Source organism: Diceros bicornis, chromosome X, assembly GCF_020826845.1.
Source record: "Diceros bicornis minor isolate mBicDic1 chromosome X, mDicBic1.mat.cur, whole genome shotgun sequence".
NCBI classification, from domain to species: domain Eukaryota; kingdom Metazoa; phylum Chordata; class Mammalia; order Perissodactyla; family Rhinocerotidae; genus Diceros; species Diceros bicornis.
In genome coordinates this window covers 47666901-47693777 of record NC_080781.1, presented here as the reverse complement: position 1 = coordinate 47693777, position 26877 = coordinate 47666901, and the positions used below count along the sequence as shown (strand labels likewise).

General features: G+C 38.1%; 1 protein-coding gene across 2 annotated transcripts; it reads right to left on the bottom strand.

Moving 5' to 3' along the window:
- Positions 1 to 900: 900 nt before the first annotated feature.
- On the bottom strand, positions 901 to 25452 carry RRAGB (Ras related GTP binding B). 2 transcript variants are annotated; one of them, XM_058535970.1, is made up of 11 exons: positions 24787 to 25452; positions 23904 to 23937; positions 21414 to 21513; positions 16910 to 16993; positions 14937 to 15003; positions 12761 to 12983; positions 9275 to 9370; positions 6952 to 7074; positions 4772 to 4863; positions 3285 to 3400; positions 901 to 2353 (listed from the first exon to the last, which is right to left on the bottom strand). In XM_058535970.1, the coding sequence occupies exons 1-11, from the start codon at positions 24876 to 24878 to the stop codon at positions 2256 to 2258; spliced, it is 1125 nt and encodes a 374-aa protein (XP_058391953.1). In that variant the 5' UTR covers positions 24879 to 25452; the 3' UTR covers positions 901 to 2255. The 2 variants fall into 2 exon arrangements, with proteins under 2 accessions (XP_058391953.1, XP_058391954.1); XM_058535971.1 differs by lacking the exon at positions 16910 to 16993 and having other exon boundaries at positions 24787 to 25451.
- Positions 25453 to 26877: the final 1425 nt, after the last annotated feature.

Here is a 26877-nt window from a genome sequence, read left to right as displayed (position 1 = left end):
CCCGGGCGCGCACCGACGCACTGCTTGGTAGGCCATGCTGTGGCGGCGTCCCATATAAAGTGGAGGAGGATGGGCACAGATGTTAGCCCAGGGCCGTCTTCCTCGGCAAAAGAGGAGGAGGATTGGCGGATGTTGGCTCAGGGCTGATCTCCTCACAAAAAAAAAAAAAAAAAAAAAAAAAAAAAAAAAAAACTATAATGAGATACCATCTCACACTAGTCAGAATGGCTATAATTAACAAGACAAAAAATAACAATGTTGGAGAGAACGTGGAGAAAAGGGAACCCTCGTACACTGCTGGTGGGAATGCAAACTGGTGTAGTCACTATGGAAAACATGATGGAGATCTCTCAAAAAATTAAAAATAGAAATATCATATGATCCACCTATTCCACTTCTGGGTATTTATCCAAAGAGCATGAAATTAATAATTCAAAAAGATTTATGCATCCCTAGGTTCATCGAGCATTATTCACAATAGCGAAGATGTGGAAGCAACCCAAGTGCCCATCAACAGATGAATGGATGAAGATGTGGTATATATATATACAACAGAATACTACTCAGCCATAAAAAAGAGAAAATCATGCCATTTGCAACAACATGGATGGACCTTGAGGGTATTATGCTAAGTGAAATAAGTCAGACAAAGACAAATACCATATGATTTCATTCATATGAGGAAGATAAACAAACACGTAGATACATAGAACAGATTAGTAGTTACCTGAGGAAAAGGGGGTGGAAAGAAGGCAAAAGGGCTAAAGGGGCACATATTTATGGTGACAGATAAAAACTAGACTATTGGTGGTGAACATGATGCAGTCTATACAGAAACTGATATATGTTAATGTATACCTGAAATTTACACAATGTTTAAGCCAATATGACCTCAACAAAATAATTTAAAAACAAGTCTCCTTCTGCAGCAGATTAATACAACTGTTGATAAAATTAGTCCCAAGAGTTTCTTTAAAGACTTGAGATTTTTAATCTACATAATGTAGGCGACCTAAAAAACAACATGTTCTTTGCCGCTCAGTGAAAAATCTCTCTCTCAACTGGAGGCCATAAGATGGGGGAAGGTAAGGTTCTGATGGTCTGGAGGAAGTCTTCTCATGACATAGAGACATGAAAAATGAGATGAGTTTACTGTACTGTAGATTCCCTAAATGCTTTTGTGTTCTATTATCCTATCTGTGGAAACTGAAAAAGTCAAGGCTTTGAGTAATTCTAGTTAGTGTTGTCAAGTTCCATTTCTCCCAGTTCACAATGCTTCATCTTTTCCTTAGGGGATAAAGTCAAATACAATTTCCAGCTTGAAAAAAGTTTTAATACTACGTGACTAGCACAATGAAGGCAGATCCCATTAGGTGTTATGGAATATATAAAATTAACCATTCTCAGACCTCAAAGAAAGACCTACATTTCATAAATTCTATCTATTTTTCCCTCCCTATTCCTTCTCCAGTTGCATCCTGGAACAGACTTTCAACATACCTCAGGCCTGGATTACTCCCACATCTTCCCCAACTGCCATCAGTCAGCCCATATAGTCTAGGTTAATTTTCTTTCAAAATTCCTTTCACATAATTTCCCTCCTCATAAGCCTACAATGGTTTCCTATTTCCTATGGCATTATATCTAAATTCTTCTGCCTAGATTTAAGGCTATAATCTGGCTCCATCCTACTCATCTAACTTTAATTTGTACTATTTTCCAACCAGCAGGTCCCCTTCCCCTAGGATAACTGTGAAATTCACTTGCTCTTTTCTAGGGAAAAGTTGAAGAAACCAGGAAAAGAAAAACAGACACTGAAATCCCTAACAGCAAAAGTTTATTTACAATTGAAGTTAAGGATTATTTTTAAAGCATGCTGAGAAAACAGTAATATACCAAACTTATAGGTTACTATCTTATAAGGAATATGAGACAATGTTGGGAAAGGCTTTGGCATACACAACTATTGGAACCAGGTTATCAGAACACTTACACTATTAGAACCTTGTTATCAGAAAACTTACATATCACCTACTTTTATGTCACACCAACTTCATGGACAGCTCATCTTCTAATTCCCCACTGGCTATTTGAGTAATAGCATTCAAGGTTAAATGTCAAGACTGGGGAGCAGGGAAGAAATACAGAAGTGGTAAGCATAACAACATTTCAGAGCCTACATATACGAATATAACATTAAGATTAATTAATAAACAGTATTTCTATTTTTTTTCTGAAACAACATTTGGCAATGTTTAGTGCATGAGAAGACACTGCTTTGGTCCATCCACTCTTTCCAGCTTTTCAAAGTGTTTCCTGGCATTGCGGATGTTGATCAGAGTAGCTGCGGAAGCTGAGGGTAGAGGTGGGGGAAATACCCAACAGAATAAGTATGGGAAGTCAAAGGAATGTCTGACTAGTAAAAACAAATAAACAGAAGAGAGCCAAATCCCTCAACAACATATGACACAGAGAACATACAGAAATAGGAGGTCCCAAGTTAACCAGAGTTTAATTTTTCTGAATAAGTAGAAGATTTGTTTATATTCTAAACACAAAATTTCCAAAATAAATTTTCAAAATCTTTTGGTTTGGGGCAAATAGTATAAAATCCATCAGCTTATGTTGTATTTTAATATTAACCTAAGGTAGGAAAAGCCAGTGGATCAGAGATAATTTAAACTTCTGGGAACATCCTGGAAATACTGCTAGAACCTTTATTTCAATGGTTGTAATGAATATGGCTATTATGGCATGAAAGCACCAAATATCTCCCTTTATGCCCATAACACAAATATGGGAATATGATACTTTGAAATATACAATGACATATAAAATGGTTCAACATTTAATAGGTCTGAGCTTAGATTGGCTAGTCTTGTAAAAATCCATATCATATGGAGCATAAATCATACATTTTGGTTCTCTTTTCTTTAAAATCCCTAGATTTAGTAACTTGATTTTTGAAGTTCCCATGAAGAACACATAATACTCTAGAGTCTAAATTATTTTTAAGCTTCAAAGTATAAGTCTATTAAATAAAAAACTATTTACCACTGGTACTAAAATAGTTTTTTTTATTGTGGTAAAATATACATAACAAGAAATTTACCATTTTAGCCATTTTTAAACATACAAGTCAGTGGCATTAAGTAGATTCACACTGTTGTGCAACCATCCCCACTACAAAATAGCTTTTCAGTATCTAATAAAGTACTACCTCTAGAGCAATTAGTTTAAAGAATATGTGGCTCTGAACCTATGTCAGCTAAGTTTAAACTTACGAATGGATGGATCAGACATCACAACCATCACATATGTGTTGGATGTAAAGATGTCAATGAAAGCAGCAAAGTTAGAGTTCCTGACTTCCATGCTCTGGAAAGAGGCAGCCAGCTTGCTATAGGAGAAAGGAGAAAAGTGAGTAAACATAAAATAATAGCAATATAAGAAATTCTTATCTTTTATGTTAAACATTTTCATAGCATTATACCTCAATTCACCATTTCATTAATGACTAACCCTTCTTTGTTTTTCCAAGGAAACTCTAATGCTGAATTTAACATGTTTTGGAAAGTGACTTTGAAAGTGGGTTAGGACTTAATATTGAAAGGAAAGTGGGCTTAGACCTAAATCCATGTTAAAAATCATGTTATAGGGCCAGCCCCGTGGCTTAGCAGTTAAGTGCGCGCGCTCCGCTACTGGCGGCCCAGGTTCAGATCCTGGGCGCGCACCGACGCACCGCTTCTCTGGCCATGCTGAGGCCATGTCCCACATACAGCAACTAGAAGGATGTGCAACTATGACATATAACTATCTACTGGGGCTTTGGGGGAAAAAGAAAAGGAGGAGGATTGGCAGTAGATGTTACCTCAAAGCCAGTCTTCCTCAGCAAAAAGAGGAGGATTAGCATGGATGTTAGCTCAGGGCTGATCTTCCTCACACACAAAAAAAATCATGTTATAAAAAGTTTCTCTAAAATTTAAGAATATTTAATATTTAAGTTGAAATTTCTCTATCATTGAGATTAATAATTATATCTTTTGAATCTTAGTTACATTGAAATTTAAGAAATGATCCCATTTCTTTGAAAACAAACAAGGTAATTATATTTGAATGTCATTTGCTATTTCTTCTTAAAAATGTTAGCATAAACATGCCAGAAAATCTCAAAGTGTGCTAAGGCATAAAAGGAGTAAACTTATACCTATTCTATTGTCTGGGCATCAAAGTTGTCCCAGGATAAGAATTTTGATTATCAAATCTTTACTAAATTATGATGTTCAGCCATTCCTTCTTCCTATATTCACAATGCTAAGATTCAAATTGTATTTAGTTAAAGCTCAGACAACATGATTAGACATTTCTAGACTCTCTATTTTGTACCTTTCCTGAATCAGTACCTCACTATTTTAATTACTGTAGTTTTATAGAAAATCTTAGAATTTGGTAGGGTAAATTCTCCTTCTTTCTTCTTTTTCAAAAGTCTCTTGGACATTTTCTGCTTATTTATTCCCAAATAGTATGAAACATCTTGAAAGGGTACTCTGCTTAGATATTTTTCACACGCTTCTTCTGTATCAGTTGAGTTTGCATTAAAGAACAGTGACTTTCACCTAAGTCAACCATAGGCTCCCTTAGAGTTTAGCTTTCTTTTCAATTAAAGGAACTATTCTGAATATAGAAGTGCAGTCCACTATAGTTATTTGAACCTCGCAAAAATGACAATAATTTTTTTCCAGGGATAAATAGATCACACAACATCTCTTACCTGCAGCTCAGCTTAAACTGCTTAATAATGTTGCTGATTTTTTCAAATCTGTGAGCATCACGCTGCTCTTTACACTGATAGTGAGAAATCACCTATAAAAAAGAGCAATGCCCTTTACATCAGTACAGCATAGTCATATCACACTTGCTACTCCTCAAGGCAGACACCTGTCAGTCTCTTGGTCACCCTGATTTTTCAGGGTAATCTTGGCACCTGGCTTACTGTCTCTTTTCCTCTGTCCTATATCCTGCCAACATTTTGCATAATTTCAACATCCCTAAGGATGACCCATCCAGTACCATTTGGTTATTATTTTATCATACCATTTAAGTATTATCTATTTTGGTTCACTGTTGTTCTTTCTCACTTACTTTAATCATTAAATATTCATCTTATTTCAATATTTCACAGGATAGTCTTTGATTAAAAATAAGTACAAATCAAAAAGGAAAAAAAAATTCTTAGCTGTTCTTGAGGTGTACTTGATGTTAATTTTAATGAAGGCTATAACAAAGTAGCTTTTGGTATTGTATTTAAAAATCTTAACTAAATGATCCAACCTCTGAGGATTTACTATTTATAAATGAATGTATTCAGGATGGACACCCACGCCAGCTGAAAACACTTCCCCTAACACTTTCAGATTTTAATAAAACCACACAAGTATTTCCTATAGGCTGAATATACAGATGTAAAGCTTCTAGTAGGAAGGAAAACTGAGTCACTCATCAGAAGAAAATACACAGGGCAATTCCCTGAAACCATGTGAAACTTTCAAAATATAATTCCTAGATCAATGGTGGAACAGGTTCCCCGTGCTTGACTTCAACCCCCTCAGTGAAAATGGTCAATCACACCTAAATTTGGTCTTCAAGAGAAACCTATAACCAAAAGCCACCTGTGGCTCTTAGTGAAGAATAAGCAGCTTATATTAGGTTAACCCCTATGATCACGTGTGGTGGATGTGGCAGAGGAATACTGCTGAAACAGGATTCTGCCATGACATGTATATCAAGACAGACAGAATAGTTCATTTGCTTGTTGCTATTCACATTAGCAGGAAAAAAGACGACTCAGGGTAGCATAATTCCAAGCAAGTGACCCCTGGCAATAGGCTAAGACAGAAAGACACTCTGATTAGGACTCCTTGTCTCAGCTGTACCAGCTAGCAGGAAGGATTACCTGCAAATATGTTTACATTTACAAATAATGTTTTCACAAAGGAAGGAGGAAAAATTGCACTCTGCATTCTCTGCCCTCTGTTGCTATAATAGAAAAAGGAACCAATGTTTAATTAACATTAATAGCAACATTTAATAAATATATAATAATAGTTACATGCTAAGCTTTGTGCTAGGGCTTAACCTTACCTTGTCCCATTTTAATCCACACAACAAACCTATGATATAGATATCATTATCTCCATTTTATAGAAGGGGAACCAAGCTCAGAGAGATTAAGAAATGCATCTAAAATCATCAAGCATTGGTAGAGCTCAGAAACAAATTGTTTACTGTGAGCTGCTCTTAGAGTTACATTTACTAAGGTGATCAGCAATTACTTATGCAGTGCTTTGTGACATCTCAAATTAGTTTCTATTACTGTTATTTAGAAATTTTACTTATAAATATTGGTTTTTGCATCCTGCCTCAGGGCCATACATACAGTAGGGTCTAACATAGTTGTTAAGTTGAATTTATAAGAAAAATAAAAATACCAACAAGCCTCTGACTCCTTCCACCTCTCCATCTGACCTCTTAGCTATGTTACTGAGTTGACCGTTATATCTCTTCCATGTTAAAAGTTTTTAACTCAGTCTTTTGGAGAAAGGAGTGGGATGTGAGTTTTCTCAAAAGGAAAATACCCCTCATTTCATAATAAAAGTCAATAGGAAATAGGAATTCTTTAACACAAATGAACAATTATTAGAAGAAATAATCTAAACTCTACTAAGGCATACCTGCAAAAATCTAAGTTTTACTAACTACTAAAGAGCTACACACCAAAGGACTTTCTTTCAGGTCACTTGCTGACAACACTACTTTATAAATAAGGCTATGCATGCTGAAGTAACAACAAGAGGCAAAAGGGTGCTTCTTGAAAATGGCAACATGTTGTTCTCTGTTGCTGAGTAGAAGAAGGTAAGTGTGAAGTACATGTGCAGAGCAGAAAGTTCTCACCAGAAAAGTAGCTCTCTCAAAGAGAAGCACTTCATCAGCCTCGATAATTTCAGCAAAATTCCTTAAGTTCATTTCCAGCTGCTGAACATTGGGAATCAGTTGATAAACAATGCTGGACCAAGCCTAACAGAACAGAAGCACAGTGTAATATTACTAACAGGTAGCCAGTCCCAGAGCTGTGAAAATGAGTAAGCATACTAAAACATATGGACAGCAAAATATGGTGATAATTGCATCTAAAACAAATACTGATAATAAATACGATATAACAAATAAAATGAGAAAATGAAGCTAATATTTGATTTTTATCCTTCAGTTGGATTTTTTTTTACATTTTACATTTATTTACATTTTGTAAAATGCTGAAGAAACTTCTTTTCATTGATAATTAAAAATAAACAAATAATTTAATTCTATCATGTTGCCTTAGGAAAAGTTGAAAACTCTGATCTACTGGGCTAAAAAGCTTTTAACCAAGCCACTCAACAAATATTTAAGTCCAATAGTGTAGATTGCTCTAAGATCAGAATCTAATAATGCTATATTTAACATACATCCAAGAATCAATTTTGTGAAAATATCAGAGCCACATGGACAAATGGCCCCTCCTCTCAATAGGATAACATACAAGAGAAATTACAAGAGAAATTAGTGGCATTATCATTCCAAAAGGCTTATTGTCAGCTGTATAAATTACTGATCCAATTGAATTAAAAATGGTCCACTGTGTGTTTGCCTAAAACTGACTTCATCCAGAGGAGTATGACCAATGTAACGAGTTGAAATTAACCATACCCTCCCTCTATTCTCTTAAGGCTCATTTATTTGAATTCCCATTATAATACTTCCTTCAATCTCATTCCAGTTTGTCTGGTAAGGTGTACAATGTTCTTCTCTCCCCTACTAGAGGGCAGGAACCTGGTCTTTGTCTTTTTGTGTGTCCAACAGCATCAAGCAGATACGAAATGAGTGCTTGTAGAATAGAACTTAATATAAAAATTTAAGTCAGCTCTATGCAACATGGATGTAAGAGATAGTAGTGTCATGTCTCTGTTCCAATTAGTTTTATTACTTAGGCATGGGGGTTCGGGTTCCAAGTTCCCAGGTCGGTGTTAATGTCACTGCTGAATTTACCTTGGAGAAGGCACCAAAGCTAACCACAGCAGAGACATTGTCACTCACAGCAGTGTTGTGATTAGCCAATTGTCTTTGGTCGTGTTATGTATTGCCATCCTTCACACCGCAGTTGGTTCTTATCAGTGCGTCATGTCCATCCTTATTCACGGTTACCTGTTCTATGGGAATAAGGCTTTGAGAGAAATTCGGCCCAAATTAATCTAGAACAGTATTTCCTAGACAGGCATCTCAAAATGATCTGTTATTAGAGTGAGGCTGGGTCAACATAATATTGGGGAAAAAAATGAATTAGTTAAAAAAATAAATCAATGGCTATTTTTAAAGTCCAACTGTTTTTCTCCTTGGCAAGTCAGGTTTCTGTGTTTCTGGTTGTAGATACTTGTCAGATGCAGTTGATACTGAGGCTGTAGCTACCAGTGATGGAGAAGGATGCTTTCCCACCCAGAGTCAGACTTGTCAATGGATACCAGAAGCAGTCTGAAGGAAAGGTCTGACCATAGGAGGACCCAAAAGGAGCCAGTCTTTCAAATCATAGATCAGGAGAAGGGAGGAAGCAGGATAAGGAGCCTATGTGCCAATAAGGTAATCTTAGCTTCATCCATAACACAGCTATTATAACCTCTACAACTACTACAAGCAGTGTGGTATCCATTCCAGCAATGGGAACAATCTTTCTGGTTGAAAAAACGCTAGTTTCCAATTTGGCATGAAAGTTGAAGCTACCATACTTCAGGCATAATATGTCTCATTCTAAGACTCCTTTCTTCAATCTCTCCTCTAAATATTGTTCTTCTATTGCCATCCAAACTTAGGCATAATAGCTTATATCCTATAGAGGTACCTGAATATTAGACAAGGCTCCAATCAGCATTGAGACCACAACAGGTCAAAATGGATGATGGCCAGTGAAACTTCTGATGTCACAAAGATCAGTACCAAATTGATCATGACCAAACTGGCTAATTCATTGTGATTTGGTAGGTATGTCGACCCAATCTAAGATCAAAACCAAAATCTCTTAAGGTTAAGTTTGATATTTTTCAAACAATTTATTGTCGATTATTTCGTTTTTTAGTTCAACACATCTAGATGGCTATGAAAGAGTTCAAAATCTTTTAGTTTTGATAATACCCTTCTAGCTTTTTTTGTGCTCTTAAAATGAGGGAACTCAGGGAAACATACACACCTTATAAAGAGTTTCATCCCAGATAGATGTTCGGAAACAAGAACATTCCAATGGGCGAGACAAACGCCTCAGATCTTCTTCTCGCTCTTTAAAAATCTGAATTAAAAAGTCCAACATACTGATTAGCATACAACAGCTCTCCTCTTTCACTGCAAAATCTAAGATGCACTTATTTCAGCATATTTTAAACAGGAGCATTTCCTCTTTCCTCAGAGGAATTTTTCAGTGTGAACATTACTTCATAAACTGGGATGGCAGGAATGATTTCAGGTCAGGTCTAAAAGTGCAACAGCTACTATAATTCTTCAGGCCCATGCTGCTTGTGTTGAGTACTCACTGACAGCACTATGTTGAAAAGTAAAATTTACCACACAGAGGAGTCTTACCAACCTGGGTCATTTTAAAGATCGCTATACCCATATCAAGATTTTGTAATAAAAATACTTTAACCTTTGCAGATATCTTTCTCTCTCACACACACACATGTATACACTCATATATGTTATTTCTGTATGGACTGTATTTATTTGGCTATATAGATATAACACCCCCCCACACACACACAAATATCTATCCATATAGAGAAATATCTATTTATACAAATATATATACACAGATATTTTCCATGACTGAGTGAGTCTGTAGTGAGTGTGTGTATATACTGTGATGGTTAATTTTATGTATCAACCTGGCTAGGCCACGGTACATTTGGTCAAACACCAGTTCAGATGTTGCTGTGAAGATATATTTTAGATAAACTAATGTTTAAATCAGTAGATTGAGTAAAGCAGATTCCTCTCCATCATGTGGGTGGGCTTTATGCAATCAGTTGAAGGCCTTAAGAGAAAAAGACTGCCATCCCCCAGGAAGAGGGAATTCTACTCCAGACTGTCTTCTGACTAGAGCTATAACATCAACTCTTTCCTGACAGCCTGCCCTGCAGATTTTGCACTTGCCAGCCTCCACAATCGTATGAGTTAATTCCTTAAAATCAATCAATCTATATATAGATACAAATATACACACACACATCTTATTGGTTCTATTGCTCTAAAGAACCCTGACTAATACACACACACATAGAAGGAGACATCTATATTGCTTGAAATTGATAGTTAGGGAAGCATCCTAGCCATTTTTAGTTTAAAACTTCCAAGTCTGAATCTCTAATGAAATACAGTATACTTTTCTTTTCTTTTTTTCTTTGCTGGGAAAGATATGCCCTGAGCTAACATCTGTTGCCAATCTTCCTCTCTTTCTTGTTTTCTCCCCAAAGCCCCAGCACATAGTTGTATATTCTAGTTGTAAGTCCTTCTAGTTCTTCTATGTGAGCCGCTGCGACAGCATGGCTACTGACAGATGGGTGGTGTGGTTCTGTGCCCAGGAACCAAACCTGGGCCACTGAAGCAGAGCGTGCCGAATTTTAACCACTAGGCCATCAGGGCCAGCTCATATTTTTCTTAATTAAGCTTAAAATCTCACAGAATATTAATGATCCTTGGGGATATTTATACAAGCATTTAGAAAACAATAAGTTGATCACTAAAAATTAGAAGTAATTAAAAAATACATAAGGAGCTCATTTATTGGAATCCTCTAGGTTTTTCTATCACAAATTGGGCCAGGGAATGGAGTGATTTTTTTTTTTTCTGAGGAAGATTAGCCCTGAGCTAACATCTGTGCCAATCTTCCTCTATTTTATATGTGGGTCACTGCCACAGCATGGCCAACGAGTGGTATAGTTCCATGCCTGGGATCTGAACCCGCAAACCCGGGCCACTGAAGTGGAGCACACCAAACTGAACCACTAGGCCATAGAGCCAGCCCCATGAAGTGATTTTTAAAGGAAACAAAACAAAAAACAAAACAACAACAGCAAGAATAACAATAACAAAGCCCTCACGATCTCAAGACCCAAGCTACATACAGGATTTTCTGCTGAATTAAAACAGAATTAATACTTAGTGAGACAGAGAAAGGGAGAAGGAACTAAAAAAACTAGATACTCAAAAGTAGTTTCTGGAGTCAAATACAGAACCCTGTCAAGTGCTTTTTGAAAGCCTGTAAGCTGACCTAGAAACATCAAAACATACCCATTGCTGGATACTGGAGGTAGTCCTGTAACTAGTTATGGAAAAAAAGTATTCCTGACCACAGATATTACCAAAATATCCTTTAGTTAAATAAAGGCTATCGTTAGACTTCTAGGCTCCAACCCAAAGAGGAACTATATTCTTCTATATCACCAGCATACCTCATTTTATTGCACTTCACTTTATTACACTTTGCAGGCATTGCCTTTTTTATAAGACCCTCCACCAGCAAAAAGATTATGACTCACTGAAGGCTCAGATGACGGTTAGCATTTTTTAGCAATAGGGTATTTTTTTTTTCCTGAGGAAGATTTGTCCTGAGCTAACATCTGTGCCAATCTCACTCTACTTTATATGTGAGTCACCACTACAGTATGGCTGATGAGTGGTGTAGATCCACGCCTGGGATCCGAAACCATGAACCCAGGCTGTCGAAGCGGAGCCTGCAAACTTAACCACCAGGCCACAGGGCCGGCCTCGCAATAAGTTATTTTTTAATTGAGGTATGTACATTGTTTTTTTTAGACATAATGCTACTGCACACTAAAGAGACTACAGTATAGTGTAAATATACCTTTTATATGCACTGGGAAACCAAAAAGTTCATGTAATTCACTTTATTGTGATATTTGCTTTATTGTGGTGGTCTGGAACCAAACTCGTAATATCTCCAAGGTATGCCTGTATTCTAAAACTGCTTTCCTCAGCTTTACTCTTGGAAATAGAGGACCTTCTCTTTCAGCTTACACTTTAAAATCCAACCTTCTTATTTTATATTGAGCAAATTAAAGCTAGACTATATTTACGACTTGCCAGTCCTGGGGTCTCATAGCTAGCTAGAAGTTAGACCTTTCTACTGTGTCTTCTCTCTCTGGTTTAAATTTATGTGCACTAACTCCCATGCTAGAAAATAAGAGAAATATACTGTATCAGTGCAGTTATGAGGGACTTGGCATTGAGCCTAACACAGTGTGCTTGGCACTTGAATTGGTGCATACCAGTTTCCTAGATCAACCTAGTGACAGCTGTGACCTTACTTCATCTCACCCCTGGTAGGTCTTCTAGCCTTGACAGTAACTGCCAGCTCTGAAGATCAGTAAAACAGGGGCAGCAAACGTATTTTAAAAATATATAAAGGCTGCTTAGTGATATCACCTGGTCAGATTTCTTACCTAAATGTGGAAATTATTTGCTAAATGAATATTATCTTTCCCTTACCATGGAAAATTTGTTTATGAGCATTTTAAAAAACAAATGACAGAATTTTATTTTGAAAGCTTATGCTGATATTTTTTTTCCTGAAAAAAGAATGGTACACATTTACCTATACTTCTACAAAAGAAGTTTACAAAGCATGTCAACCATTTGGTGCACCACCCTTTCTGCTTCTTACCAGGTCCCGTTGATCCTCCTGTACCAGATCCATTTTGTGCACCAAGCAAAAAATTTTGGCATCTGGAGAGTTCTGCAGAATGGCTTCCAGGCATGACTGGTAATAGTGCATGTCCTTTTCCAGTTCTCGGCTCTCCACATCAAAGACATAAATCAGAACCTCCACATTTCGGAAGATGTTGTCTCGTTGGCTAGTGAAATAATTTTCCATGAAGGTGTCCTGTCTAGTAGGAAAAAAATAATCTAGGTAGTAAGCAAGGTCTCAGTTTAGTCACTCCTACTTACAATATATTTGTGTTGGCTTAATCAATGCGAAAGATAATCTTAAGGCTTCAAATTAGGGGGCAAATAATAGCAAATGAGTCTGCCTCACTTACTTACTTCCTGAGCGGCACCCTGCACCACCATTTGTCCCCCTCTTTGTCTTCCAAATATACTTTGACCTTCCCTCAGTTCTAGTGGCCCGTGGTCTATCCACCAAGGGGCCTTTATATATGCTGTTCATTCTGTCTCACATGCTATCCTCCTACCTCTACATCTAATTAACTCCTACTTGTCCCTTTAGATTTCAGTTCAATTCATACTTCATCACAGAAACATTTATCCCTGTCCTCTCTGACTTAGGCAAAACCAGTTACCATAGGTCCTTATACCAATACATTGTTCTTATTTTTAACACTTACCACAAGTGTGATATTACACACTTGTTTGTGTGAGTTTTTCATTAATGGCAATTCACTTCCCTAGACAGCAAGTTCTTTGAAGGCAAGGACCATGTCTGTTACTGTTTGCCATTGTTTCCCAGCTTTTAGCACAGCACCTGCCATAGAGTAGGTGCTAAATGAATATTTATTGAATGACTAACTAGTAAACTATATGAAAATGACTCCAAGATAACTTTTTAGCAGAATGTTGCTCTTTGCTCCTTAGGCTGTGTGCTGCTTCCCAAGAAGTTCTCAATTACCAGCTGCCTAGCAGAAAACAGTAGAGTTTTGTCATGAAAAAGAATCAGGAACCTAGCTTCTAGTCCTGCACTTTGCTATTAATTAGCTGTATGACCTTAGGAGATTCATAATCTCACTTGACCTCAGCTGCCTTATCTGTAAAAATGACAACATCTTAGCGCCTAAAAGCAAGGCACTTGGACCAATCTCTTGACACAGATTACAGAATTGGAAGCAATAATAATGAGAAAGGATTTGTATGGAGAGAGCTACTAGGGTGTTAATTGTTAAGTGATCCATCTGCTAGCAGTAACGGAATCATTTTCTTATCGAATATTTGGCTATTTTGTTATTCTTTCAACAAATACTCACTGAACACCTACTCCACGGTTGGCTCTATGCTAGGAGCTGGGAAACACTGAGCTAACAATATCTGTTTATTTTGTGAGGCAGTTTGCTATGCATTTATATATATATTATCTTACTTAATCATCAAAACAACCCTATGAATTGGTATCATCATTATCCCTATTGTTCAGATGAAGAAACTGTGGCTCAGAGAGTTTAAATGATCTATCAGAAGAACACAGCTAACAAAGCTGAGATACAAACCCCAATCTAACTCCAGAGCCTAGGCTCCTAACCACTGTACACTACGTGCTGCTGCTTTAGCATGGAGATTCAAATGGCCATAGGGTAGGGAGTAATACCCACACACATGCACAGTGAATGTGCATTTGTGATAAGATATTCTGGAAGTGACTTGGCAATGAGAGGAAAAACTGTCTCCTACTCCTCCAACAGTGGGTAACTCAGCTGGAGAATATGTGCTCCGGTCTGATCTATAGTTCTTAGACTGCCTGGAGATAATAATTGAAATAACAAAGAATGAGGTGGTATGGTGTGATGGCTAAGAGCTCAGCTCAGCACTGGTGTTAGGCCATCTGAGATAGAAACCTAATTTCTTCACCTGCAAAAGAGAGGGATAATCTATCCCATATTACAGATATCAGCTTGTGTTAGTGCTGCTAAAACACATCACATACAGAGGGCATTTTCACAATTACATAAAAGTCAGAGATCTTTATTTAATCAAGCACCAATTCTGAAGTAATTTCTATCCAATGTATCTATTACAAATGATAGTTCCTCAAGCATATTCTCTGTGCTGATATATCAGATGCCATGATTACTGCAATTGGCCTCACAAACAAGTAAGCAGATGATACTTACCCACCACAGTCCCACAGGTTCAATACCAGGTTTCCCAGAAATCGAACGTGAGAATGTTCTACATCAACTGGAAGACAAATATGCCAAATCTAGTAATTGTAGCATGTGAGGTGAAATTCAAAATAAGCAAAGCACTAACCCATGGAATTTAGAAGGACCAAAGTGGAGTGAAATGCTCAAAGCCACAAGAAGGTGCTTTTCAGCTTAGTAGTGTGGTTTAGTGGCAAGGTGAGCACCTAAACTACCCTGAGCTACAGAACTGGCTCTCATAAAGTCATTTTACTTTTAGTAGTTTATAATACTCAGTTTATAATACTCCAATTATAATACTAATGTTAAAATTTCAACATGTAAGACAGAGACATATACCATTTAATAGCTCTTCCCTGACCCACCTGCCTCCCCTAACACCCTCCACTAAAAATTGAAAAATGACAACAAAAACCAAATATAAAACAAACATAAAACATAACCAAACTCGCTCCCTCTATTGATTTCATTATTTTGGTTAATGACCCTACCATTTTCCCATTTTGTGAGGGATCATTTTTGACTCCTCTGTCCACATTCAATTCATTGCTATTCCTTTGTCATCTCTCTCAATTCCACTCCTTGTTTTACAACCTGCCACTAACATTAAGGAAGGCCTTTATCTTCTCAACTACAATAGCTCCATAATTACCTCCCACCAGGAAGGCTTACCTACTTTACTTCATCCTATAGACTACTGTCAGGTTCATCTTCTTAACACTACTTTGAACATGTCACTCCCCATTCAAAAAATTTTCAATGGTTCCTCCATGCCTATAGGGGGGCATTCAAGGTCCTTCAGAAATTTGGCTTCCAATCTACCTTTATACTTCCAAATGATTCACATTAACAAAGCCTTTTGCTCCAATCCAATTTGGTTTATTCATAGTCCTCCCAGACCCCACTATCTCCCCAACCCCCAAAATACCTTACATCAGGGGTCGCAAACTTGCTAACAGGGGCCAGGCCAGTAAATGTACAAGAGCAAAGTTGATCATGTATGGAGAGTAAACGTCCACCCAAGGAGACAATGGAGTGGTTGGCAGTTACTCAACTCCAGCTCATTTGCCAAGCAGGAACGTGGGATTAGGATTACCAGATCTCTAAATTTTTCAATAGTAGGGAGGAATCCAGATTTTTTTGGAAACTTTTACATATTGATAACTAATTCCAAATTTTCTAAAACATTGTACAGGCAAAACAAAACACATCTATAGGCCTTATCCAGCATATAGGCTGCCTGTTTGCGACCTCTGCCTTACACTTCCCTCGCCACCCTATACTTTGCCTACTCTGTCCATCTGCCTAGAAAGTCATCCCCACCTTTCTTTCAAAGTTAGATTCATATTTTAAGACCCAGCTTAAATCCCACCTCCTCTAAAAGCCCTACCTGGCCACCCCCACTTACCGTCATCACTCCCTCTGAATTCATTTAAACATATTAAGCATCTACTCTCTGCCAGGCACAAAAATCACAAGGAGGAATAATGAAGATTCTTATCCTGGAAATTTTTCAAAGCCTAGCAATTATCATCTTTATGATTCATGTAATAGTCAATCACACAGTGGTGTTTCTTCTATGACTAACATGAAGCTGTTGCTTAAATTGACTGCTATCTAACTTGTGCAATTTTATCTTCCCATAAACTAGATCACAAGCAGCAAAGCATTATTAAAAAAAAAAAAACATGGGCATTGGAGTCAAATAGTTCTTAGTTCAAATACCAGCTTTACCTCTCTGTGTGACCTTGGGCGAGTCACTTAACCTCTGAGTATTAGTTTCCTCTTCTATTAAAAAAGGTGGGAAGCATACTATTGACCTCACAGGATTAGTGTGAGGATTAAAGGAGTTATACACAAAGTGCCTGGCACGTAGTAGGTGCTCAAACTACTTCCCTTCTCCCCTTTACTTCCCCCTCCTTGGAAAAGGAATCATATCTTACATGTCTTTGTATTTCCAACAGAGTCTACGAGAGAGTAGGTGCTCAAACTGCTATTAATTTGAAGACTATGTAAACGGTCTAGTACTAAAAAAAAATGGAAAAAGTGCTACTGAGAAAGGGAAAGACAATAACAAAAGAAGTGACAGGATACAGTGACTGTTTAGATATGGAGCACATGGGATAGAAATCTGGTTTCTACTCACATACCAATGGCCCCATTACCAAATCCAGTGGACTTTTTAGTCCTTGTCTTACTTTCTGCAGCATGACACTGTTGACTACTCTCTTCTCAAAAAATTCTCTTCTCTTGGCCTCTGATAGCATACCTACAACCTCTCTGGCAGATCCTCCTTCACAGGCTCCTATTCTTCTTTCCGTCCCTTAAATGTTGGAGTTCTTCAGTATTCCATCTTTGGCCACCTACTCTTCTCTCTATATATACTTTTCCTAGGCAAGCTAATCTATTCATATTATTTTATTTACCATTTGGATACTGATAACTCATAAATATGTATCTCTAATACAGATTTCTCTCTTCCCTTTCTGAATCATACATTGGACATCTCCAGTTGAATAAACCACAAGTATCCCAAACTCAATGTATACAAAAATAACTCATCATCTCCCCATTCTTTCCACAAAATCTATTCCTCTTTTGGTCTTCTCCTTCTCAGTGAATTTAACCAGTTGCCTAAGCTAAAACCTTAGTTTCATCCTTGAGTGCACTCTTTCCCCCACCTTTCCTCCAAAACCTATCAGCAAGTCCCACTGATGCTACCTTTTAAATATATCCCAAATCCATTTTCTTGTCACCATATCCACTACTACTGCCCTAACCCAAGTTAAGCCCCCATCATCTCTTACCTGGTCTACTAAAATAGTTTACTAATTTGTCAACCTATTTCTACTCTTGCCTCCTTCCAATCTATCCTCCATATTACAGATATAAACTCTCCAAAATGCAGATTTTTATTCCATTCTTCTTTAAAAAGAAAAAAAATATGTCTCTGTATATATATATGATTGTATATACTCAGGAAAAAAAAAAAAGGCCAGAAAGATAACCCCAAACTACTAATGGTGGTTGTCTCTAGGAAGTAGGCTTGAGAATGAGGGAAGGAGTAGACTTTCTACACTTCTGTAATATTTGAATTTTTCACAAGTATTACTTTTTTAATTAAAATTAAAAATAATAAAATCTGATCATGTTACATTTCTATTTAAAACTCTCTAGGGGCTGCCTTCTACCCTCGGTTCAAACTACATGACTTGGCTTATAAGGCACTTTATCATCTAACCCCCACTTTCTGCCTCCCTCTTTAATCTCATGTCTCCTACATGGTCCTCTGGTTCTCCTAGTCTTCCTGTCCTGCTGTCATAAGAGCAACTGAAAAGAACCAAGAACAAAGCTTTGGGGAATCACATACACTTATGGGGCAGAAAGAAGAAAATATTATTTTTTTTCCTTAAAAAAAGGGGGAGGGATGGTTAAAGATAAAGGAAGAAAACCAGGGTAATAAAGCATTAAATAAAAGCCAAGGGAACAGAGAATTTTGAGAAGGTAGGAAATCTTGGAGCCGTCAACAGTGTTTGAGACTAAAATTCTTCATAATCATGTTTTTATTGACAAGTTTCCTATTTCAACAAACAAATTTTAACAGCCCTCTAATAAATTAATTATATCACCATTCTGTATCCTTACTTCAAATTTCAAAACACAGTAGGCTCTAAGTTTAACAAAATAAAACTGGACTTTTTAAGCAATAACAAACTAGAAAAACACTAAAACATTAAAAGTGATGTAATATTTTAGAAGTACTCTTTTACTACTTTTAAAGAAAATCAGCAACTGCATAAAAACGAATAGCAAGTAAAAATCAATGCACTATATGTTTTTTAATTAGTCTATAAGTTTAGCATTAGAACCCAGACCTTTCTTCATCAATGACAAACTAGCTAACGATACACTAAAGCATTAAGGCCAACATAATCTTTTAAAGTATACTTTTATTACCTTTAAGGAAATACAGTAATTGCTAACAAAGTGTTATCAATAAAGTTTCCACTTGAGATATCCTTAAGGGCAAGAGCCCTGCCCCATTCACAGTGCCTGGCACACAGGAAAATCCAGAAAAGTACTTGTTGAATAAACGGCTTGCTTTAATGTATAGGGTTCATATAATTTGCAACATTCTGTTTGTAACTTTTTAATGCTGCTGCTAGATTATTTCAAAGCTATTTTAAGTAGTTTGAACAGTTCTGAAATTTGAGTTGCAAGACTACTCAATAGACGTAAGGTAGTAAATCAACTCTGCTGATTAGCTAAAAACAAAAACATTAATTGGACTAGAAAAAGGTACTTCAATAAAATGTGCTGAATTTAAAACACAAAGAGAAAGAAGTCTGCCAGGAATTGTGGCTGTGGCATAATGAATAGAGCAGGAGCATAGATTGACATTCCAGCTCTAACGCTTACTAGTTCGGTGAGCTTAACTTCTAGGTCGTCGTTTCTTCATCTATTAAAATGGGGTTAATATGAGGACTAAAGTAAATAAAGCAGCATACAATAAACATTAGCTTCCTTTAATCTACTGAAACCATAGGATTATTAGGTCCAGATATTTAACTTGGAAGAATAGAAAAAAATTAAAATCTGGCAAATCATGACAAGGAGAAGTTTAGACAGGTATTTTTTAGAAGGAAGTCTCTCAGGCATGATAAACCATGCCTTTGGTCAGGACCTTGTCCTGACCAAAATTTTTGATGTATGACTTAGATGAAAACTAGATGAGATGCTTCTCAAATGTACAAACTGCATGGAGCTAGGAAGGATAGCTAATATATCAGATGAGAGAATAAGTAGCTAAAACAAAAACAAATCCAACCCCTTGTCTATGGACAAGGAAACTGAGGCCCAGTGAGACAGTGACTTGTCCTGGACTTCACAGTTAACAAACACTGGGTATAGGAACATATCATAGGCTAAAACAAACAAAACTGAATAATTTAATAGAGATAAGCATTTATTCTTAGGTTCAAAATATTAAGTGCACAAGAATCAGAAGGAAGATGTGTATTTTAATAACAATTTATGTGAAAAGGAATTGCATATTTTTAGTATGACTCAGTATAATAAAGGCCACGCCACAAAAGGAGAGTAGGGGCTAGACTGTGCTAATAGCAGTGTGATGTCCAGAACAAGAGATGTAATAGTCCTACTCTGCCTTGATCAGACCACATCTGCATTCAAGTCTCAGAGCTTTAAGGAAAATGTAGACACGTTCAAACAAGTCTCTCAAAAATGCTTAAAATGATGTCAAATGAGGAACAGATGGAGGAACTGGAGATGTTTAACTTAAGGAAGCTAAGATTTGGGAGGCAACGGATAGCTAGGATAGATTGAGACATTAACCATACTCAAATATTTATAGAGGCTCAAGAGAAGAGAAAGGGGACTAACTAATAGAAATAAAGGAAAATAGATTTGGGGCTGTAACTAAGAAATAGCTAAGAAATAGCTTTCTAACCATTAAAGCTGCCCCAATTATGAGAGTCTATGCTACACTCCAAGCACTTTAACAACAGAAATGAGGTTTCCTTCTCCTTTGTATCCTAGGATCTGGAACATAAGGTGTTTTAAAAATGTGCTTTGTTCCTGAAACCAGAGTGAGATACCTTATGAAGTAGTGGGCGACTTGTCCCTAAAAACAGTCAAGATGCTAGAAACTCAGATCAGGAATCTTTGAAAGCCAGGTAGGGCAATCCTTTTGTCACCTAGAGGACAAGGACCAAGGCAGAATCCAGAAATGCTTGGATGCTGCAAAATGAAATGGCATTACAGCCTAGAGACAGAAGGGGTCTCCCAGGAGCATAGATCCACTGAATTGGAAGCCATGGCAGCCCAGCTAGTCTATACTAAGAAGCCAGATTTAATATTTAAACCATAAAGGGCAAGGAAACATTTCTCAAGTCAGAGCTGGAACTCCAGTAAGAACATCTATTTGTATCCAAGAAGAGAAGCAGCAAAGTACAGATTAACCTCCCTCCCACAGCCCCTCGCCCCCAGCAATTTACCTTTTAATGAAGACTAGGACTAACCGCTGCCTTAAAAATATCTTAGATTTTAGTGCTATGCTTGTTAACACCTATCAGTTAATTTCCCTTTACATAATAACAGAATAACAGTTAAAAACAACCCCCCCCACCCAAAATGAACAAACAAAAGGGTCCCTATGCTTGTTTAAGAAAAAGCAGGATAAAAAAGAAGTTGGACAAGGGCATCCCACTTGGTAAGCAACCAAGAAAGGAAAGAAACTCTCCGAGAGAGCGAACAATAGTTATCAGAATTAGGCCACACTCCTCTGAAAAGGAATGAAAAAAAGGGAAACATGCTCCAAAATAAATCTCTCAACCTCTGTATCCCCAAGTTACTTCAGCCAAGTGTGTTATGCAGATTAATAATAGTTAAGATCACCTGACTTTACAATAAGATAAAACATCTTACTTGTTGCACCAAGGCGACGTGTGTCTCTGGCAATGTAATTTGCAAATATAATAGACCTCATGCTGGTCTTACCAGACCCACTTTTACCCATCAGCAGGACCTAAGGACAAAGTAGGCAAAAAGAAGGAAAGAAGTTAGCAATCTTCAGCAAATCAAGTCTAAAGGGATCTATTTCTCTCCTGTACTTGATGTTTTACTAGAGTGACAGTACCCACACCCTGGTGTAGATACTCGTAACTAACTAGTTCCCCAATCATTGGTGAATACAGAGATACTTAGAATTCCAGGGGCCAGGCACTTACCTGCCATGGGTCACACATCCTCTTGGTGACAGAATTGCAGTGATTTTATTATGCTATTAATATATACTATCATATCTTCAGAACTATGTAAAAGAAATACCAACTTGAAAGGAAATTGAACCCTGATCTCTCATAATCTAATGTTTCATGCACTGAACTACTTGGCAGGGAATTTCAGCATAACTGAAAGTTCTTCCTCCTGCTCAAGGTCAACATTTTCACCACTTCCCTTGATCTCATCCCTTCCACATACCTCCATGATTTTGTCCCATTAATTACTCTGTGTTTTTTTCTTTTCAAAAGTGTCCCATGGGCTACAGGATCATCCTTAAACTACATGTAAGACTCTCCTTGATCTGCCTTATCTATTCCTTTGCCGTCATCTTCTGACCCTCCTGGGCTGGAATTTTTAGAGTCCAGCCATACTGAACTGAACTGCTTGTAGTAGCTTTGACTGCTCCCAGATCTCCAGGGAGCGCTGCTCTATATCTTTGTTTCATGCTACACTCTCTGCCTGTAACTTTCCATTCCCTTTTCTTCCTCCAGCTAAGCTCCACTCATCCTTCAAGACTTGGATCAGTAACCATCTCCTTAAGAAACATCTATGACCCCAATGCCCTAGGTTGGCTTAGGCGTGTCTCATCTCTGTCCTTCCATGGCACTCTTATAGTATTGCAAAGACCATAATGCATTGCACTTATCTGTTTTTTTGCGTGTGTGTGTTTTTTTTTTTCAGTCTGTATCTCACAAGACTCTGAGCTCCTGAATGGCAGAGAGAATCCCCTTTGTATCTCCAGTGCCTAACATAGATGCTCAAAATATGTTCTTCAAAAGAATGTGAAAGCTATCAAAACAAAGATATAACACAAGCAAGTTTTTAACAATAAGAATTGTCCAATGGAAAGGGTGGCCTTAGGACGGTGAACAGCATTCTTGTCAATGTCAGCATTTAACAAAGACAGAAAAACACCTATCAAAGATGCTGTAGATTCTTGCACTAGGAGGGAACTGGGTAAGGTGACTTTTAAGAGTCTTTTCAAACTTAAAATTTATGACATACAGTTCCAATTTCCTTGCTATTCCAGTGAAGGGGGTACATGTTCTATCTTCAATCCCAAGATATTTTATAAAAATTTCTAATTACAAATATAGGGAGTATTAATGAAAGTATACTGCACACAGGCTCACTTTAATCTAGCTGTTAAGCTATATAACTAAATGTCACTAAGGAAATATTACTGATGAGCCAGTCTAAAGTTGTTACAAAAAAGTTTTGTTTTTATTCTTCATCATGTAGAAATCTCTTGTATTTTTAGGCATCCTTATTGATAGCAACTTCAGACAGGCTCATCAAGAACATTCCCTTAGCAAACTGGAGTTATATAACTGAATTATTAGATGCAGTTAAGGCTAGATATGGTGATTTGCTTTTGTTAAGACATCTTACCTCAATTGGTTATGAAAGACTTACCAGGGTAAGTGTGTTAGGTACTAATCTAAGTGCTCTACATACATCTGCTCATTTAAACTTCACAACAATCCTAAGATATAGGTAATATTATCATCACCATTTTACAAGCAAAGAAACTGAAAGCCCAAAATGTTTAGAAATTTGTTCCAGAGCTGTGCTCTTATCGATTCTGCCTAAACCCCAAGGTGGAGCACAGTACCTTGGAAGGAGTGTTAAGAGCACAAGGGAAGGAGTGTTCAATTCTATCTGAAGAACTCATGTAAGACCATATAGTGGTAATATTTAAGTTGAGTTTAACATAAATGTGCAGACAGAGGCCTGTGTAGTATGTACATATGGCCTGCACAAAATCCAAATTAATTTTTAAATTTGGAGAAGAAACAGATTCTGTATGGCCATGATAGGATACATAGGTGTGGTAGATGGTTTAGTCAGGAACAGATTTTTAAAGGGTATTCTATGTGATGAAGTCATTTGGATTTTATTCTATGGGCTTAGGGAAGTTACGAAAAGTTCTTAAGTATATGAATGACTCAGTTAAATTTATATATTAGAAAAATTAAATCTAGCAAAGAAGGAAACAAAAGTCAGGGAGAACACATAGAAGGTTGCAACAACAGTCCAAGAAAGATGGTATATATATACCACAAATACATTTTCTGAATAGTAACTTCTTACCTTTACCTTCATGTTTTTGATGTACCTAACATGTCTTACCTTTTTCTTCATGGCTGTATTTGGTAGCACCCACCTGCAGATATAAACCAAAAGACAGAGTTTCCATGATCCAATTGCCTTAGAAATTAGAATGAAAGAAATATACATAAATATGGAGGTGCAAAAGAGCATGTTTAGTACAACAGCTGAGTACAGCTGTGTGTGGGACCTCAGTTGAGTAGAGGCCCTCATTTTCCTAAATTATAAAACTGAGTTCAACCTCCCTATCCCCCAATTACGTGCTCAGGAGATAGCTCCTAGGAAGATTTATTTAGGAATAATAAATGGGCCATTAAAATTCAAGACTCAATTTTTCATCTTAAAAAATTCATCAAAACAACATATACAAGTGCTTTAACAAATCAAACAATATTGTCATATTTGAATGTCCTCTAGTTTTTTTAAGTCAGCCTCCTATTTTTAAAATTTGCAAGTTATCTTTAGTTCTTCAGCTGTCCTTCCAAGTCATATTTCATTCATCACAGGCACAAAGTATATAAAATACAAGTCTCAAATTCAGGTACACAGAGCACTCTCAAGCCACTGATCTCTGCCCAGGAAATGCCAACCCTCTTCCTCCACTCCTTATCCTCAACATAATGATGTCAAACCTCCTTTATTGATAATTCAAAGCAACTCAGAACTGCCTCCATTCGAACACCCCCCACCCCCCCGGACTGATATCAGGCCCGTCCCAAAGGTTGTTTCTACCCAGGTAGCAACCAGTCTTCTTTCCAGTTTATCCTGTCACCAAAAGCAGGATACCAATCAACCTTACTGGTAAATCGAAGCAATGTATCATGGGTGTGGTGTTCTAATTCACAATATTCTATTCAGTTAGAAGGCCCCCCACTCCAGGTTTGACATAATACCCTTCACCCACCCAAGCGATCCTTCCGGTTCCCCTAAGGGAGGATCCATTTTCGGCCCCGGATTCTCTTTCTCCATCTTTTTCTCCGAGTCAGATTCTTCCATCGTGCAACAAGTCCTTTCCGGGCCCTTCTAAATCCGCAGTACTCTTTTTCTTTTTTTTCCCTTGTTCACCCCCTCAGCCGCCTATTTTCATCGCCTGCGGCCTTAGGCCTGCGCTATTCTTGCCTCCGCCTTTGTCCACTGGGGGGCTGCTTTACCCACGGTTACCTTTACCGCCTCGAACTTGGCCTCAAGGCACCGTAAGCAGGCCAGCTCAAAGGCTAAGTGTTTCGGTGGTGCAAAGGAAGAGACGGAGAATGAAAGAGAAAGAGGGATGGGTGGGGGGGTTCGTCTCGAGTTTGGACCTCAGGCCCCAAGATCTCGAAACCCAAAGGTGACTTCACCCGCAAAGAGGTGGGGACGACGAAGGCAGAGGCGGCAGAAAGAGCAGACCCGTGCTGTAGGGCACCCGTGCTGTAAGCGGTGAACGCCTCAACTGGCTCGTTGTTCCCGAGACTGGCCGCGCGGGAGAGTCCGGCGTCAGCTAAGGTTACGACCTAACCGCCCGCCCTTCAGGAGCCCAGGTACCTCACCACAGCCATTCGACTGCTGACCAAGATCACGTGGGCACCTGCCGTAAACCCGGAGCCTGTCACGAGACTGCCGCTACCCAAGGGGCTGGTGGGCTGGGAAGAATACCATAGAGACTACGCCGAGCAAGACAGAGTGCCGCTTGTCACCGTCACGTGGTCCCGGCTCTCATTGAGTCTCAGGCCGGGTAGGGCACTGTCAGCCAGAAGGCGCTTTTCTTGTGGGCCGGCCTGGCCCCACCCGCCAGCCATGGAGAATTAAAGGAGACGGTTGCAATTGCAGTGCCTCGAAGTGCCTTTTTGTTTGTTTGTTTTTAACTGCTGTTTTACCCTTAGCGTTTTTCGGTGGGAAGGCGGAGCATTGTCTTTGTCTTTTTGTTTTTTAAATGTTTGTTTATTAGTCCCTGTAACCGAGCTTGTAATTAATGAGTTAATACATCCAAAGTGATTACAACTGTGTCTTCTACATAGTAAGCGCGCAATAAAAGTTATTTTATTGCTGGGACTAAGGATTCGTCGGAGATTTTAGTGCACGCACTCATCCCCTCACTTGTTTAAAACTGGTAGTAAGGGAAATAAATTCTCATATACCATAGTAAGACGTCAACAGATAAAGTCTAGAATTGATAACTGAAGGACTACTGGTTGGTAAATACACACTAGATCTAGATATAGAGACCACCAAAAAAACGGCCGAAAGAGTTCAAAGGGGTTGCTTCTGGAGAGGGACAGGGGATAGTAAGTGAGGAGACTGTTGCTTTTCATCTTAAGACCTTTTGTACTGCATATATATACCACATGTATATATTACTTGATAAGAAAGAAAAGGAAGGAAAGAAGGATGGGAGGGAGAAGAGGAAGGGAAGGGAGGGGAAACTGGAGAGAAACAGAGTGCTATCTGCTTTCAGACTTTCCCATTTGTGCTCTTATATGATCCCTTCTCACAACAACTGCCATGCCTGAAGAAAAATTTATTCTATTCTGATTACACCTTCCTTAGCCCTATCACTCGCTAATCTCCTCCCTCCTCCCCACCAGCTGCCCCCAAACCAGCTCCTGTTCTAGTTTTCCCTGTGTGGTGAAAGACCCTCAGTCCCAAACCAGGAAGTCACTTTAGGTTCATTGCTGTCCATACAAACAGTGAGACTAAGCCATGGTTAATGTCAAGGACAAACACAGCCTGAGTTAAAGCAGTGAAAACAGACTTTGTTCGATAACTACTGACAGTAGGAGGGAAAGCTGAGCTCCATTCCAATTTGTGCAAAAGTAATTGGGTGTTTTAAGGGATAATGAGGGAGGGGGAGAGCCAGGGCTCAGTAGAGTCAGAGAAGTGAAAAATTACAGAAGGTTGGTCGGTGTAAATACTATTAAGTTAACGGGGTTTGCTAGCTGGCAGTTATCAAAGTTGGGAATCTATCTTCCCACAGAGACTGGGAAACAGAGGCCCTATCCTTCCCGATGATTACATTTCA